General features: G+C 40.4%; 2 protein-coding genes across 7 annotated transcripts in view; one reads left to right on the top strand and one right to left on the bottom strand.

Annotated features, from left to right (window-relative positions):
- Window positions 1–9,980, bottom strand: part of dgkh (diacylglycerol kinase, eta) — a 65,126-nt gene extending 55,146 nt beyond the window's left edge. For 2 of the 6 annotated variants that reach the window (XM_028022075.1, XM_028022072.1), the window contains exons 1-2: window positions 9,740–9,980; window positions 8,746–8,913 (exon numbers count right to left, since the gene is read on the bottom strand). In XM_028022075.1, the coding sequence (XP_027877876.1) occupies window positions 8,746–8,913; window positions 9,740–9,787 (216 nt within the window). In that variant the 5' untranslated portion in view covers window positions 9,788–9,980. The remainder of the gene's footprint in view (window positions 1–8,745; window positions 8,914–9,739) is intronic. The other 4 variants (XM_028022074.1, XM_028022071.1, XM_028022079.1 and 1 more) reach the window with 4 other exon arrangements.
- Window positions 9,981–11,071: 1,091 nt separating this feature from the next.
- vwa8 (von Willebrand factor A domain containing 8) overlaps window positions 11,072–17,496 on the top strand; it is an 85,165-nt gene continuing 78,740 nt past the window's right edge. Inside the window, exons 1-4 of the mRNA XM_028022070.1 lie at window positions 11,072–11,364; window positions 12,761–12,838; window positions 12,933–13,063; window positions 13,910–14,020. Coding sequence (XP_027877871.1) covers window positions 11,226–11,364; window positions 12,761–12,838; window positions 12,933–13,063; window positions 13,910–14,020 — 459 coding nt within the window. The 5' untranslated portion in view covers window positions 11,072–11,225. The remainder of the gene's footprint in view (window positions 11,365–12,760; window positions 12,839–12,932; window positions 13,064–13,909; window positions 14,021–17,496) is intronic.

Raw genomic sequence — 17,496 nt, forward strand, 5'->3', positions numbered from 1 at the left:
TGCTGTCCTAAACCAATTGCTTTTTCTTTCTGAGCCTCACAGAGGATTCAGTCTAATTAGACTGATGAAATATGCCTGACTTGTCACCCCTGTCTCTAGTCAGAGCTTACTTGTGCTCTGAAGAAACTAAGGTTAAATGTTCTTTACGCTAAGCCCTTAGAGGGGACGACATTTTAAGCCTGAACCTCCTTTACGCTGACCTCCAGTCCAAAAGGGCAACATATTCTGTGTATGGAGGGATTATTTGTTTGTAAACACTGAGGATGTGCACGAAACTTGACTGCGGAGAGAGCCAGCCAGACTTTAGACTGTCACCAGTTGCCGTGGTTATCTGCCGTTATCTTGCTGTTTTAGCTAGAATGTTGTCACCGAGTGGTGAAATAACTGAAGCTACCAAATTAACAGTGAATTGAATGCGTCTTAATGACCTATAAAAGATGGCCCAAACTTCAGTGGCTGGACATTACTTTACATAGAATATTAAAGCAGTAATTTCAGCTCTAAATGATTTCCTGGTAAGACGAACTAATCTATGGTGAGAAAGGGTGCCAGAATACAGTTTGCTAAAATTGTAAATTTTCATAGTGAATCAGAATTCATGTTTAGCATACAAAGGGCAAATTAATTTATAATCATTTCTAACTATTTTGGTTACAATTAGCAGTCATTCTGACTGCAGAATTTTTTTCTGCTCTGATAGTTAAATTCTAAATATAGATACTAGTTTTCAAAACGTATCACAGTGCTTGGTCAGCCTTACATATTTTCACAGATGAAAATCTCACACGAAACTAAGTACCATATGAAAAATGAACATACAGCTGCAGGCATCAAGGCAGGTGGAAAAACTAATGCATCAGAAACCAAAGGTGCAACAGGCTGAACAGCAGGTATGGAGACGCTGTCCTAGAAATAAAACATCTGTCATCTGCAAAGCTGCGTGTGGGCGTTGCACTGGATGAACAGAGGCGATCTGCCCTGGCTGAGAGTTGTAAATAATTTTATTAGCCTAATTGTAAATAGTGCAATAATATATTATTTATTTGACGACCATTTTTAAAAAAATTAATACCATTTACTATCCTTTATTTTTGATTTGTTCTTTGAATTTGTATTGAAACAGATATCTTCAAAACTAAGATCTTAATTTGAAACCACAAAACAATATGATCATAATTTTGTCCACATCACCCAGCTCTTGTTCTGGCAGTGTGGAGGAATGCTGAACTATTTTACTTGGAGCAGAGAGTTTGATGTAGCAGGTGGCACGTCATGAACAAAGAAACACAGCAAGATCGTTTTGAGCGAGACAGACGATATAATTTTACATTCTACAGCACAAACATTTATTCACATTCGCACGGATTCAAATCCACTAACTACACTCATTTAAACAGAAAAGCAGTGAACACATACCTGCACCTCCGCTCCAGGCTTCCTAGCAGAAAGCCTTTCCCTATTTGGCAGTTTCAGGTCATGACCTTTAACATTAAACTTCTTGCGATTGCATCCATAAAGCCGACCGGCTACACATCTGTCATCTGTGCTGGAAGGCTGCTGGGAAAAGCCCGCTGTCTTAGCAGTCATTCCTAGAAGCAAGGCTCTGCCGTGCGTCTGTCAGCAAACGGTTTATCATTGCTGAGTCCAGCTGGAGTACAATCAGGTCTTTCAGAACCCAGCGCTGAAATGTTTCAAATTCTCTCCTCATTAATTCCTTGGTTCCACCACGCTCCTGTGATTCTCTCAGCGTATTGTCCTCTCGTATCTGTCTAATTGTTACTCTGTACACTTCCTCCCCTAACTCCCACAGCCTGCTACAATTTCACTGAACTGATGGTTAAATTACAATCCAGAAAGTGGGAGAGGGGTAATTCCCCTGTCTAAGATCTGCTTTGAGAAACTAGACCACACATATGGGCAGCTGCATACGTATCAAGTTGGTAGAGGGGATGATGAAGGATGCCCTCACATCCTACCGTTATTATGTTTCAACTTTATGCACCAAGGAGATGGAAAGAGTTCTGCATGGGCGAAAATCACGCAGGAGTCTCCAGATTAATCAGATTCACAATTATACTTCAGAATACCATTCATCAGTCATAAGGGCCAGATACCTAAAGCTCACAAGAGGAGACACGATGTTGAATTCTCAAGAACAAGACATGATTTTTGTTTCAAGAAAACATCAAAGATCAAATTTATGCTACAAGAAGGCCTTGATTGTGCATTTTTATAGATTTTGTCATAAAGTTCAAACTGATGTGCTTCTTTTTCTGATTTTCTCAATTTCTTCAGACCTTAAGAACAAGGTCTCAACTAGACTTATATCATTTATCATTTATTGTGATAAATTTGTTATCATGAGTAGCTCTCATCATCATTTTTATCATCATCACAAAAGTATGGCAAAATACTGTGATAAAACTCTAAGTCCATATTGCCCACCCTTAGAATATAGTACAACATTTTCCAGTTGCTATTGACAACGTGCGCTGTGATTGTGATGTAGGTCAACGTAGCTCTAGTCAACCAACCATATTGGTTGCTATAGCGATACTTTGTGCCTCCTTGAGCGTCTGAACGACTTGCAGACCTTAGATAATGTTTGTTTCTTGTCTGTCACTGTCACCATTTTTAATTTTCATAAACTGCCTCAGAAAGACAGAAAATGCCAGAACTGGGATGAGGAAAAAATTTACTCAAACTTTTTGCACCGCTTTTCTTTCTAGTGGAGGATTAAAATATTAAGATGGAATAAAGAAGCAACAACTCAAAATCGATTCAGATACCAACTAATGGATCAGAAAAACCTTTCAAACACTTTTTTCAATATCCTCTATATCCAAGATTATTAACTATAGGCATTCTTTTATGACATATCAAAACTAAACTTAGGGCTGGATGGAGAAAATGAAAATTTGTCCTGCTACAGTAACAGCTTCAAACTTTTATGATAGTGTCAAAGAGAGTTTCACCGCAGACAATTTCCTTATAAATGGGTGGGGTTAAATTGATGTTAGCAAATGAAAATATAAATGTGATTAGCAGTAGACTCCAAATGTTTTTGATTAATTGTGTAGGGGGCGCTGGGAATCCATTTTGCAATCCTAGGTGAAGATTTACAGGTCAGTATATTTGTAACATGCATCTACTAAGGACAAGGCCCACAAGACTACCAAGAGTTTGTGTCAATGAAATATGTGCATGTGTGTGTGTGCCTTTTTAGTGTGTGATAAATTTGAAAATGAACTGAAATAAATTTGTGAGTTTACATATTTTTCTTCTAACAGACAAATATCAACAAAACTTAAACAGCAAGCTGAATGCGGTTCCCCCCGCCCCCGGCCCAACAACCTCTTGTGGCCTTTCTTCCACTGAGAGGCAGGTCTAAATGGAATTTGCCAGAATTGCCAGAATGCTTGTCTGAGCCTGTTTACAGCTGGGAAGAGAGAAAAATACAAGGTAACGGAAAGGGGCTGGCGAGAACATTGGAAAACACTGAAAAAAAACCCAACTGTCCTTATAAAGAAGCACGCTTTTATAGACGTGCAACATCCTGATCAAAACTTCGTATCTAAAATGGTAAATTAACTCTCTCACGCACATCGATGTGTAACAGGAGTGAGAGGGTAATGAACCCACGACTTTCCAATTCTAAGCTTACAACTCTCCCCACTGGGCGAGATAAACAAAGAATTTTCATCTAAAAAGAAACGTCTGTGCATCCCATAAATGGAAATACCGGTGTCACCTCGTCCTGCAACACCTCCTTCCTTTTTTTCCTCTGCAAAAAAAACAAACCCCGAGCATGTATCTTCTTTGGATTACTCAGAGGCTCACAGAGCAGCAACAGGAGCAGCGGCACTGTGGAACGCCATTAGCTCTGCTTTCAATCACAAACCACAGTATTAGTCACACATTTATAAGTTCTGTTCTGCAACAGAATGACAGGGTGGGAGCTGAGAGTGGAGACGACAGCAGAGCAGGGGCAGTGAAGGGACTTATTCACTCTTACACATGAGGCAGTCTCATGCAGAGCAGAGGTCCACATCTGAAGGATAATAATCTTTTTTATCCTGCTCATCAGAAGCATTTGAGTTATTAAGTTTAAAATGCCTTTTTCATATTTTGTCATGTTAGAACAACAAACTTTCGTGTATTTGTCTTGTATTTTAGGAATGATAATGATAATGACAGACACAAAATGGTGCATAGCTGTAAAGTCAAACGAACCATACCCTTTGAAATTCCTGTTCCCCTCCTTGCTTGTGGGGGCGCTGCAACAAGAACCATTGAAGGAAACGAAACAAAACTCTCTGAAGAAGACATTGAGCGCAACTTCCTTCTTCACAAAATGTAAACAAAAAATGAGTGGTGTCAGATTTTAGCTGTTGTAGCATTTCTTTTTGGTTTTTGGCTAAAGACACAAGCCATTTCTCCTGCTAGAGCTAAACTGTCATATTTGTTTTGGTTTTATTTACCCAGAATGCCCTGCACTATAGTCAGCTTCCTGCTGTCGGAGCAGGAAGCTGACTATAGCTTCATGTTCACATTTGCACTGTGCCAGAGTTCGCTTCAACCAACATAGACCTAGGTTTTTAGGCGGACTAGAGTTCGCTTTTTCGGCTTGCATCAGAGTTCAATTACACATTTCAGGGTTTCCCCCAGTATATTATAGGCCTGGTGGTCCGCCATGCTTTACAAGCCCCACCGCCAGGCTGTCTTTCTTGTTTATGTTTTTATTAAAATAATAATAAATAAAAAAACACTATTTCTTTTTTGTAAAGCAGGATTGCAAGTGTTTCTGTTGCTTCACTGGCGGAGCAGATTTATTCCTAAAAGATGTGTTTATAGAAGATAGGTTTATAGTTTATGCATTTAAAGCAGGACCAATCACACCGCTGGCGCCTCTGTGCGTTGCCTCGAACGCTGCAGCAGCTGGATGTCTTAAGTTACCTCAGCGCAGATTGCGCGCCTCCTTTCACTCAAACTGGATACAGGCTGACCTGTATTAATATTTACATCAACCCCCTGTGAGGAATTATGTTTCTTTCCAGAGTTTTTGATCAAGGTAGGAGTTTAAACTCCGCCGCGTTAACTTTGGGTGAGCAGCTCTACATGAACCGCAGGAATAACTTGTAGTCACGCTTTCAGAGGTTCGTTTAACGAGTGGTGAGAATGATTTATATTTGTGGACAAAGAATTTTGTGAGGCTTTTCCATCTCAACACGCTGCCCAGCGCCCAGCTCTGTCTGCGCTGATAAAGTTTATGTCTGGTCCTGGTTAGTCGGAGCGTTAGTGGTTAACAAACCATCGCTAACCTCATCATGCAGGTTCAGGCCGGTGAGGAGCTTTCACATTCGCCTTATGGGACCACCGGTTGACCGCCTCGGCACCCCAACCACCGGGCTTAGCAAGTTTTCTGGGGGAAACCCTGCATTCACAACTCTACAAACAAACCAGATTTTGTAGGCAATTGAACCTGAGTTTGATTAAAGCAGGCGAAACAAGACTGGTGTGAATGCACACATGATAACAAACTGCTATAAGGTGATCCCATGAGTCCATCCACATTATTTGTGGATGGACATATATGTGTCACTCATGGCTGAAAGCCGAAATAGAGATTTTTCACGTTACCATTTATTACATACTTTCAGAAAAATATAACTTTATAAGTATGTCAACAAGAGTCAACCAGCTTGGATATCTCATACATCATGGATATCTCAAGCATCATAGAAGCTTTTACGCAACTTCTAATGGTTTGTTAAGTAGGACATCCCTGCCATGTTGTTTATTTGTTATGCTCTGTCTTTTATGATTTCCAGTCATGATTGCTTCAATCATCCTGCAATTCAGGCTACATTAAATATGAGAGAATCTGAAAAGCAGCTCTAAGAGCCACAGAGCGATGTGTGTGTGCCCCTCACACATGTCAGCCGCTGAGATGACCAATATGGAAGAAGTGGTTGTCTGTGGCAACCAAAGAACCGTGGAGATAGCAAACAAAAGAAAAGGAGTGGGCGGGGACAATGCAGTGGGCACACACGCCCCCCACCCCCCACCCGACCTCCCAAACGCACACACACGCATGCATGCGCCCTGGTCCAGAGTTAAGCAAACAGTCCAATGGAACAACACTCGGTGAGTCAGTGCCTGCATGATCCATTTGGAAGTCACAGGACACGGACACACACACGCACACCCCCCCCCCACACACACACACACAAAGTGGGAGACCTCTGTTGTACAATGTCATCATGCTGAGCACGCTGATACAATTACAGCAGAAGTGCTTCATGCTATTGTGGCGGTAGGATGAAGAGATTCTTGACTGACCTGCAGGGTGGTGTAAAGTGGCAGACACCGTATCTGCGGATTTCAGCAAGTCCATTTTAAGACTTTTTAAGATATTTTTTAATGCCACTTTGAATGAAATTATAAGACAGGAAAAAAAACCTATAACTATAGGACATGATTTAGGGGATCCTGCAGGGTTATATGGGTTGGCACCAGAGGTGAGACTGTGACAAAAACTAACGTCATTCACCCAGCTGGTGATGCATTTCCACTTACCCATGACAAGATGCAAAAAAGGCTTGCTAGCTATAGCTAGCAAGGGTATATTAGCAGCTCGAGTCACAGAATACACTGAAGATATCTGTGCACAACTGAAGCTTTTGTCTGGCAGAAAAATCCTGTGAGAAAAAAACCCACATAAGAGATCATTTCTGCCACAACTAAATTTTAGACCTGAAATTATGCCAACTTACCAATTTTTTTTCATTGAATATGAGAACAGTTTAATTTAATACATAAATGTGAGACTTTTTAAGACGTTGTTGTGGATGTGCGGATAGAGCAGTGTGGTTCCCGTCTGTCCTGCATAAATCCCCACACACCTTCCATAGGAACAGCATCCAGATATACAATTGGAGCGCATGGATATGAGTTCTTACACACATTGGTGTGTTAGAATGATACAGTTCTGGCATTCATTCAATTGAAAGCCTGAAAACTGGCACTCTGTCGTCAATTTGACTGAGACTAAGCTGTTTGTTTCAAAGAAGAATGTGCAAAAATGGTCAGTTTCTATATCAGCAATATACTATATATTAAAATACTGATACATGCTGCAAACACAAATTTTCTCAATTTTCTCAAATTTTATCTAAAACCTTATAGAACACTTAATTTTTTTTTTCTCTTCAGAAGTATGCATTACTTGGTAGTAAAATCTCAACAGACTACATGAAAGAGTTTTTTAAAATTCAAGGTTAGTCTATACTTTTGTACCACACTTGTCCAGCTTGATGACTCATATCAGCGTAACTTTTACTCACTCTCTCCTAAAACTTCTGTAAATGCGACAGATTCATATTGGTCACACGGTGTCACAAAGCCAAAAGGAGGCGTATGAGTTGTCCCGTCAACTGTTGCTGCTTTAAAAGTTTGGGCTTTTGTTTCAAAGAAAACATGAATGTTTGTTTAGGAAAGGCCAGAGACTGCTTTGCCCAAAGTTACTAAAAATAACTGCCTTCATCCTGAATATTGTAGACGGGGTTGAGTGGAGCAGTCAATAATTAAGTGGGTCCTTTGCTGTGGGAGGACGGTACTCATTTACAGCGTAGAGGAGAAGTGTGCCAAGTGAGCTTAGGTGTCACAGAATTAGAGCAACATCCGCTTATTAAGTCCTGCAGGACAAAAGCAGATCTGCAACGAGTCTTTTGACCTGACAGTTCACTAAGGGAATGACATTTTCAATTTTATCCACTGTTTTATGAAAGTTATCATTGGGTTGTGGGAAAGTCATCTTCCATAATTGCGGTGTGTTTTAAAAACTCAACTGTACTTACAGGGTGATGAAATTAGCGACATGCAACCCATAAAGCAGCCTTTAGCAATAATAAATCCAATAAGTTTGTCTCATACAGATTTTCTTGAGTCTTTGGGATCGTTGTTCTGTTGATGACCCAGTTTGAGTTTGGACAAAAAGTCAACAGTCAGACAGATTACCTTACATTTGACGGTAGAATACCTTACAGAGGGGTTTGTAGCTGACACCACGGTGTCCATGTCTTGTGACTGCAACATAGTGTGCTATGTCTGATAGGTTCTTTAGGTTTCTAGCAGTGCTACTTTGCATCATGTGCTTTCCTCTGGCCTGTCCAAAGAACATTATTGGAGGTCAGCAGTCCGTCAAAGGACAATGACAGAAACAGCCATGCACACACTCACAGATCATTTAGAAAGAAAAGACCAGCTATTATACATGTTTCTAGGACAGCGAAGGGAAGTCGAAGTACCAGGAGACAGCCCACGCATGCACTGGGGGAACATCCAAACAGAGGTCCTTGCTGCAGGGCAACAGTGCTGACATATAAATACAGGGTAAACTTGAACGTTGTGACAGAAGCAAGGATGCTTTCAGGTCCACTAGAAAATGTACCAAACGATCCTCGATGAGATCAGCAACAGGTTTTACCAAGTTTCTCAAGAAGCTAGCCTCTTAATGTCTGTCTGCAGAACAGAGAATATCTCTGGCACAGTAATGTCCAGACATTATGCTTCACGCTTCCTTAACACCAGCAAAAACCCATATGCTAAAAGTCATGAACGCGGATTGAACTGTTGAATGTTTGAGGCAGCAGTTTGATCAGCCCGCCTGCTGAGGGAACACCTGGGGGAGGTGTGATGTACATACAGAGAGGACGTTCAAATATCTAGACAGATGTTTCTTACCTTGCTCCTGATCTGTCCAGAGGTGGACACTTTCCGGATCAGCTTCTGGGGGCCTTCCTGCTCTGCCTCGCTGTCGGAGGACTCGTCCGCCGCCCCGCTGCCGGCGACAGCGCCCACCACATGGGCATGCACCCCCGCGGCGGACGACACGGCCCCTTTCTCCGGCTCCTGTCGGGGAAAGGGGGAAAACCAGTCGGGGTTAGACTTCGGTCGGTCGGCGGCTCCCTTCCTCTCCTTAAGGCGGGAGGAAGCGTCTCTCCTCGCTGTCATCTCTCCACGTCTCTGAGGTAATGATGCTTTCTGGAGCCTGAGTGGGCTGGCGGACGCATAGGGGGACACGCTCGGGGGTGGAGAGACCACAATTTCCCCGCAACTCGGGTAGACAGATGGCTGCTATGGCCAGCCAGTACACACCGACTGAGGCTGGTGGGGACCGCCTCGTCCACTCCGTCAGCCGGCGGACTGGTCCGTGGCAGGGCAGACCCTAGTGGCGGATTCACTCCAACACCCACAAGACACTAACGGGAGTCACACTACATTTATTTATCAATAACTCAAAAGAATGCTGCGAAACTCCGTGACTGTGTTACAAGCAGCAAATAAAGACAACTAAATTGAAACAGACGTGAGTAAAAAATAATTATGGTTTTACTCGTAATGTAGCGGACAAAGCACAATAGATAAAATTTTACATTTAGCATTTGCTAGTTTGTTTTTCTTGAACAAACAAAAGACCCCTGGCGATTAAATCCTATTTAGTTGTGAAGACACCCCCATAAAAATCTCAGCGACAGAAGCATACGCTCTAAACACGACCGCTCTCAGATTGAAGTAACACTTCCACACTAAAACCGAACAGTTAAAGCTCAGTGTTCGTGAAAACAAGTCCAACTGTTCACTTTTCTTTGGAGAAACACCGAAGACGAGCCACCGAAGTGAGGAGTGCGCGGGTGAAAAACAAGTCCCCCGGCCGGCGCTGGACTTTTTTACTAACCAGTTCCTCCCAGACTGGGCTGCGGCTGTAGGGGTACACATCCTCCATAGTCCCAGGCTTCGTTCTGCGTCCGCTCCGGGGAAGAGAGAAGAAACAAAACAGGGGTAAAGGTGGAGGAATTCAGCAACCTGCTTCGCCGCCCTGGCTCTTCGCCACCCCCGTGTGCGCACCGAGGAGGAGAAGCAGGACTTGGAGCCCTGACGGTGTCCTCCCACCGCTCTTCTCTCTCTCCCTCCCTCTCAGCTCGGACCGTGGCCTCTCTTCTCCCCCTGCTGCTCGCTTTCTTTCTTTCTTTCTTTCTTTCTTTCTTTCTTTCTTTCTTGTGCGCGTTTTTAGCGCTGCGCGTGACAAAAGTCAAACAGCATTAAAAGTGATGGAAATATTTGCTGAGCATATTAATAGATGAGGTTGGCTTGGGGTCTTTTATGACTGTGGCTGTGGATATTGTCAAAAATCTTTCAGTTGAGTTTTTTTTTTTACCCTCATGATGTACTTCTGTCCAAAACAAGGTTGGATATCAATTAAAGATAAGATATAGATATACTCAATAAAAGCATTTTGGTTTTTAACGAATTCCCAAAACATTAAATGTCTCATTTGTGATGCAGGTTTTATTTGAATGTATTACTGACTTTGTGCTATTGCATATTTCGGTACCGATCTGATACCAAAATGGTAAATTTTGGTATCAGATTTGATGAGAAGTTTGATGATAAACCTGAATTTATCATCAAACTTCTGGCCTTTAAGTATTTTGTGGTTTTTCTTTTGACTTATTTTTGCTAGAATCTGGGACGGAATTTGGAGAAACCTGGCAAATAAAAGCAAATTCTGTTTCAATTTAGCCTTATTAATTAAATTATATTATCCTAGTTAACTTCACGATATTAGTAAAAACTAGATGAAAATAATGTAAAATACATTAAAAATAAGTAGAAACAAATGAAACAGAACTCAAGATAAACTATTTAACATTTGAATAGTTTATAGATAGGTAAAAAAAAATTTAGCTAATACAATTCAAGTAAGAATATATGCTTTTTATTTTGCTGGAATAAAAATAGTTATTGCTTTCTAAATAAGCAGACTAGACTGTGGGCATTTGAATTTTATACTGGCTTTTGTGTAATAAAAATGTGCCAGAGCCCCTTTTTCCAAGACAATTTCAGCTCACATTATATGAACTCAATACTCAATATTACTGTGTGTTTTCACTGTGTAATAACAGCTCAAAAGTCTAATCAAAAATGCGTTGTGGAAATGAAATTGTTGACCAAGTTGAGGGCCCAGCGGAACTATTCTTTAGAGAGCTGGACGCAACGGAATTCTTTGAGCCTCGGACTCCTCTGTGCCCCATTTATTTTCCTCCGGCTCCTGCAGTATGAGCCGACAGATGTTATGAAATGGGAATAAAGCCGTTCCAGCCCAAGGAGTGACCCAAACCTGGGGCTTTTCATCCCGAAGGAACAACACAAGCAGCGGCAGAATGCATTACCAGCTGCTGCGCGGCGGCACCACGGCGGCTGTGGCCGCTAGAAGGGTGCGGAATATTCTGGGTTCGGTCTTGGGTCGGGACGGCTGGATGTGGAGATTCCACGAGGTCAAACTTGTGAGCACATCCTCAGGTAATCTTCAGGCTGGGCTGCAGGGGTGACACTTTCAGAAGGCTCAGCAGTGGAAGAATCAGTGGTTCTGTTGGTGTTTATTGGAAATTCATGGACCATCGTTTGCTTCTCTGTTTTACTTCTACACAAAGTCCTGATTGGAGTTTGACTTGGTACATTTCTGACCTCTGTGGTGATCAACCACAGAGGTCGAGAATAAGTTGAAGGAGAAAGCAGGGTCAGCACTTTAGGTAGTTTCTAGGTGAAAGGTCATTGACTCGCTACTGTTGTCGCTGTCAGTTCTTTCAGTTTCAGTAGAAAATAATTGGCAGACTAGTACTTATGAGATCATTTCGTACTTCTGTCACAGTATTACTTATCCTGCAGTCTTGATAAACATTTGGGCTGATGCTTTGCTGTTTGTATATATAAAACTACTGGTACTAGCGGCACACCAGTAAATGGTCCGATTTAAATCATTCTGTGATTGCCGGTCAGCTGATACTTACATGAGAAATCGATCTTATCTACCGATCTATCGACCTCCACTAAGTTCTGAAAATCAGCCACTGTCCCAGTTTGCGGTATCAATGTTGCAAACTTAGCTACTTTGTCGCCATATTTGGCGATTTTGTTTTTTTCAGACAACAAAAATTAATTGATATCGGCCAAAGTCTGAATGGCGCATCAGGCATTTCAAATATCGGTGATCCGCCAGAAAGATACCTGTAATTGCTAGATTCCAGTTAAAAGTAAACATTTCATTATAATATTTTTTTAACTGCAAGAAAAATTAAAACCTTGAATCTCAAATGCAGAGGTGTGAAAGAGTGTTTACCCTGTTCACGTTTTGTCTTTTTTTCTCTCATTTATTTTTGACAATTAAATATCTTAGAACAGGAAACCAACTTAAATATTAGTGAAAATGCATGTTTTAAATGAAGCTGTTTGTTATTAAGGGAGAACTAAAATTTTCACGCATACATGGCCTTATGTGATTTCACCTGAGCTCACTGTTTGTAGCCACACTCAGCTTCATTACTATCACAGCTAGTTTGGTCTAAAGCTCATAAATGTGAGAAATGTTTTTAAAAGAGAGAGAGAAAAAAAAAACAGGAAATCAGAAATGGAGCAAACACTTTTCCACACCACAGTAGAATTTGTAAAGGGTTTTAAAGTGATGGCATTGAGGGCCTCCGTTTTCATATTTAGACCTAAATACATTAAAATAACTCATTAAAATACCAGTGGACATTATAAAATGCTGCTCGGCAATTATAAGAAGGGCTTGATTGCTGCAGTGTCAATGACTATTTTTTCCCCTTAAATATTGAGAAGTGTAAAAATAATTTTCAATGTGACATAAAAAAAAAAGAAGTGCTTTTCAGGAAGACTCCTCATCCTCTTCTCTTTGCAGGTGACACTGTGACGATCGGAGACATCTCCTACAAACTCAAAACCCCTCAGAATCCAGAACTGGTTCCCCTCAAATATCGTATGTGATGTTCAGTGTGTGTCCAGCTGTTCACTGATCCACAGGTGTTGTGTTGTCGTCTAGATTCTTTAGCTCTCTGGTCTCCATTCGCCAGTTTCAGACTCTGTGCCCCAAACGGTGGCTCAACATCTCCGATGGATCATGCAGAAGGACCTTTTGGGCCAAGATGTGTTTCTCATCGGACCCCCAGGACCGCTAAGACGATCCATAGCCATGCAGTACCTCGTGAGTAACTTGAGAACAAACATCTCTTTTTGCCTTTTATGCATTCGAGATGCAGTGAATAATTAGTAGAAGTTGTATTTAAGAATTTATGATGGCTGAAAAAGAAAATAATCATAGTCTTCCGTGGCCTAGTCAAAGTCCAAACCCCGATCTGATTGAAATGCTGCAGTGGGAATTGAAGAGAGCTGTAGATGCTTCATAAAGAGGGGTGGGCAGCATGGACTTAGACTTTTATCATGATATGTTATTGTGCTATTGTGATAGCGATTAAAATAATGATAAAAAAAAAACAATTCATTGCTTCTTTTTTAGGTAACTGCATAGCTCAGTATTCACACCGCCACAAACATAATACTGCTTTTAAAAAACATTCCTATTTGAAACTTCTTCAGGACGCAGCATACTTAAAGAATTTGATTTATATCAATGATTTGCACACAGATACTTTATTTAATCATAATTACTGATATTTATTTATGCTCTCTTGGAAAAAACGAGAGAAAATAAAAACTTAACATTTTAGTTTGATTTTTAATTTATTTTTTTTACCACTGGCTGAAATTTATTGTGACAACGATAAATCAAAATTCATGTCATGGCAAGAATTTTTTTCACAATAAATTCCCGTCCCTATTCATAACTTTGATGAACTGAGTCGTCTATTTTCCTTCTTAGACGACCTGAAAAATGTAAAAAGTTTTGTGTAGTTCAGGCATGAAAGCATCTCAGTGGGAGACGTTCTGAGAAAAACAATATTAATTGTTATTGGTGCCATTTTTGTTGTTATTCAGATGTTCAATTTAATGAGTTAATGACTGAATTTTATTTCTTGTCGTTGTGAACTAGGAGCTGACGAGGCGTGAAGTGGAGTATGTGGCGCTGTCCAGGGATACCACGGAAACGGACCTGAAGCAGAGGAGAGAGATCCGATCAGGAACAGCCTTCTACATCGACCAGGTTCTTCTGATTTCCGTTGGATTCGTAGATTTCAATCAAGTTTGATTTTCTTCTGGTATTTCATCATTTTCAACTGGTATTAGTTTCACTTGAATGCTAAGTCACAATGCTAGGATACAAAGGTAAACTACAACTGATTATCAAATCAACTCTGTATGCTGCATGCTTGAACACTCAGTAGGTTTATAATGCAGAAAAATGACTTTTACTAAAGATATGAGTGTCATCTGCAAATGCAGTTAACATTAGTCCACCAGTGAAATTGATAAAGAAATGCCTTGATTTCCATACAACATGATACAAAGCCATGGGCCTAAATCAACTGCTTGGATAAAAGACTGGATATCATTACAAAATGTCTGCAATTGTGGAAGTTCCTCCTTACAAATAATTTTTCATGTAGATAAAAGTCTAATACCATAAGCGCGTGTGAAATTAAATGTCAAATTAAAGAGGCAGCCATTTAAAAAAATCGTATTCATCCATGTTTTTTCCTTTCCGAGTTAAATTTCAATAGCTGCGTTTTCATTACAAATGTGCGCAGAACTCTGTCGATATTCTGCCAATGTTGAAAAAACACACTTTGGCAATTCCATTAAAAAAGAAACGTTTTTAAGTCGTTAAAAACTATGCCACACCCTCCTTCTCCTACCACTTCCTGTCATCCTCTTCGTTTTTTTCCGCCAGTAGTGACATCCGGTTGTTGATCACATGAATAGTGTGATGCAAAAAAAGTGTTTTCATTGCAAATTTTCGAAATACACAAACTGTGATACAGCTGAAAAACCACCTCATCCTTGTTCAACAACTTTTTAGATTTTTAGACTTAGAAAGAAATGTGAGTTTTTTTCTAAATTGGTGCCAGGTGCAATTTATTTGCACAGGAATAGGTACAATTTGCACAGTTTTATTCTCTATAGAAACACAGTCAAGTGTTAAGCCTTTTTACTAAGTGCTAATACCAATGACATAATGCTTCCAGGACTATTGGAGAATTTAAAAATGGTTTAAACAATGATTGCTTTGTAAATGACCACTATGCATAAAAATAACACACTGCAGCACTTTTTTTCATATCAACTTACATATAAATATACACCCTGTACTGGGTTCAATTGAGTTTAGTAACCGTGGAAACGAGCAGCTTCTTATAATAAATATTGGCTCTTCTGACTAGGACCCTCTGTTCTTTCTTCGTCTCCTTTTGCTTTGAAATGTGAAAATGAAGGTAAGATACATAAACACATTATCATTACAAACTGGAAGGTTATACAAAAGACCTAGTAGATTTATAACAGCTTAGACATGACATTCCTGTTGCTCATAATGGCACCATGTTTGATTAACTGTGTTAATTTGTTCTTTATACAAAGAATGTTTATCATTCTTTTAGCTGAGGCGTTTCTGTTTTAGACAAGTATTCCCCCTGGATTTGAATGCTGTGCACCTGGAAGGAGTTTTGCTTTTACCTTTTATTTTTCCTTCCTTTTGGACAGTTGCTATATACTGTATATAACCATGGCAATAAGGCAATTAGTTTTTTTTTACAACTGTGAACAGCTGATTGAAATCTCTGAAACTCAAATAATACCTGAACTACAACCCAGGAGCAGAGACAGACGGAGAAAATTCAAACCATCTTTTCCATCAATCATTTGAAATGTTCTTCAGGTGATAGAAGGTCAACTTTGTGGCTGCCTTTATGTGGCTATGAAGGTTTAGGTCTGAGTCCGGGTCTGAAGCTGATCTCTAGTTTCTAACTGTAATAACTGAAGCGGTACTTTGACTCTAGATTGTTTCTCAATCCTCAAGATTGTTGACTTGAGGTTTTCTGAACAGAAGCAAAACTGAATAGCTTTGTTACCTTTACACTGATGTAAAGGTAACAAAAGTCCTGGAACATCCAAGCATTGATTGGTTCTCAGCATCTGTTCAGTTCTTGGTCAGGTTTGTAGTCCCCCATCTGCGTAATTATGATCTATTATAAATTGAGCTAGTAGGAGAATGTAGATATTAAATCAAAGGTATCACAGTTTTGAATCTTGGAGAACTACTTGGACAATGTCATAGGACAGCATGTGGTTTTTGTCCACTCAGATTAAAATGTACCTATTGACATGATGCATATTGAGAGTAAACACTTTATATGTCCCCTAGGGGAAATTTCTTAGTTGTTGAGCTACTTTTATGCAAACATCAGCAAATATAAATGTAACAATAGCAATATAAAATCTATAACACAAGTGTGAAATTACAAGTCGTTAAGTATGACTTAAACATAAAATAAATTCAATAAATGAATTGAAATAAGAATGAATGGCCCAGTCAAAGTCCAAATCTAAATCCAATTGAGAATGTCGGGCGACACTTGAAAGTTTTTGACAAATAATTTGTTTCTGCAAACGGATGGATTCGTAAAACTCAACTTCATTGAACAACAACATTATTATTTATCGCAGTAATTACTTTGACCATATGTTGTCCAGCAAAATTTGTTATTGCTGGGGCATGCCGTGGTGGCGTAGCGGTTAGCATGACCCGTATTTGGAGACCTTGAGTCCTCGATGCGGCCGTCGCGGGTTCAACTCCCGGACCCGACGACATTTGTCACATGTCTTCCCTCCTCTCCTTCCCCGTTTCCTGTCAGTCTACTGTCATATAAGGGACACTAGAGCCCACAAAAGACCCCCTGGAGGGGTAAAAAAAAAAAAAAAAAATTGTTATTGCGACATTCTCAGTTGCCACAGAAACCATAACAGGACATCCACACGTTTCAGAATGTCAAATATAAGACTTTTTAATGCCTCAGCCACCATAGAGAATCAACCGTAGCCTATTGTTTCTATGAAAGCATTATGTAAAGCAGTGTTTCCCAACCCTGGTCCTCAAGCCACACTGCCCTGCATGTTTTAGGTATTTCCTTGCTTCAGTCCAGCTGATTTCAATTGATGACTGATTAACAGGCGTTTGTTGAACTGCAATCAGTTGAATAAGGTACATTAAATCAGGGAAACCTCTAAAACATGCAGGACAGAGAAACACTGATGTAAAGGTACCAAAAGGTTTTACACGTTGCCTTCCTCAGAACCACCATCCAGTGTGGCCATGGTGAGCTGGCATGTTTGTTTTTTGTTTTAGGAGTTTTATGTTGTAATTTCTGCCTGTGGGTGCAACTTTCTGCAGTGTTGGATCTGATTACTGTTTTAGGGATGATAATGTGTGGGTGTGGATTGGAAAGCTTCTCTTTCTGAGGGTAGTTTGGTATCGTAGGAGGTGTTAACTAGAACATCCAACTATTCCTCTGGGCCCTGTGCTGCTTTGTAGCCCTATATTCATGCTTAATGTGTCAATCCCCGCATATCCACTGTCCCTCCCCGCTCCTTAGCTCCTCTCAACCCCTCTCCCCCTGCCGTCATCCCACCCCTCAAGTTTCCTCGCAAGCCGTAGTCACATGGATATAATCCCATTCTTGTTAT

This window comes from Xiphophorus couchianus, chromosome 7, assembly GCF_001444195.1.
Source record: "Xiphophorus couchianus chromosome 7, X_couchianus-1.0, whole genome shotgun sequence".
In the NCBI taxonomy this organism is placed as follows: domain Eukaryota; kingdom Metazoa; phylum Chordata; class Actinopteri; order Cyprinodontiformes; family Poeciliidae; genus Xiphophorus; species Xiphophorus couchianus.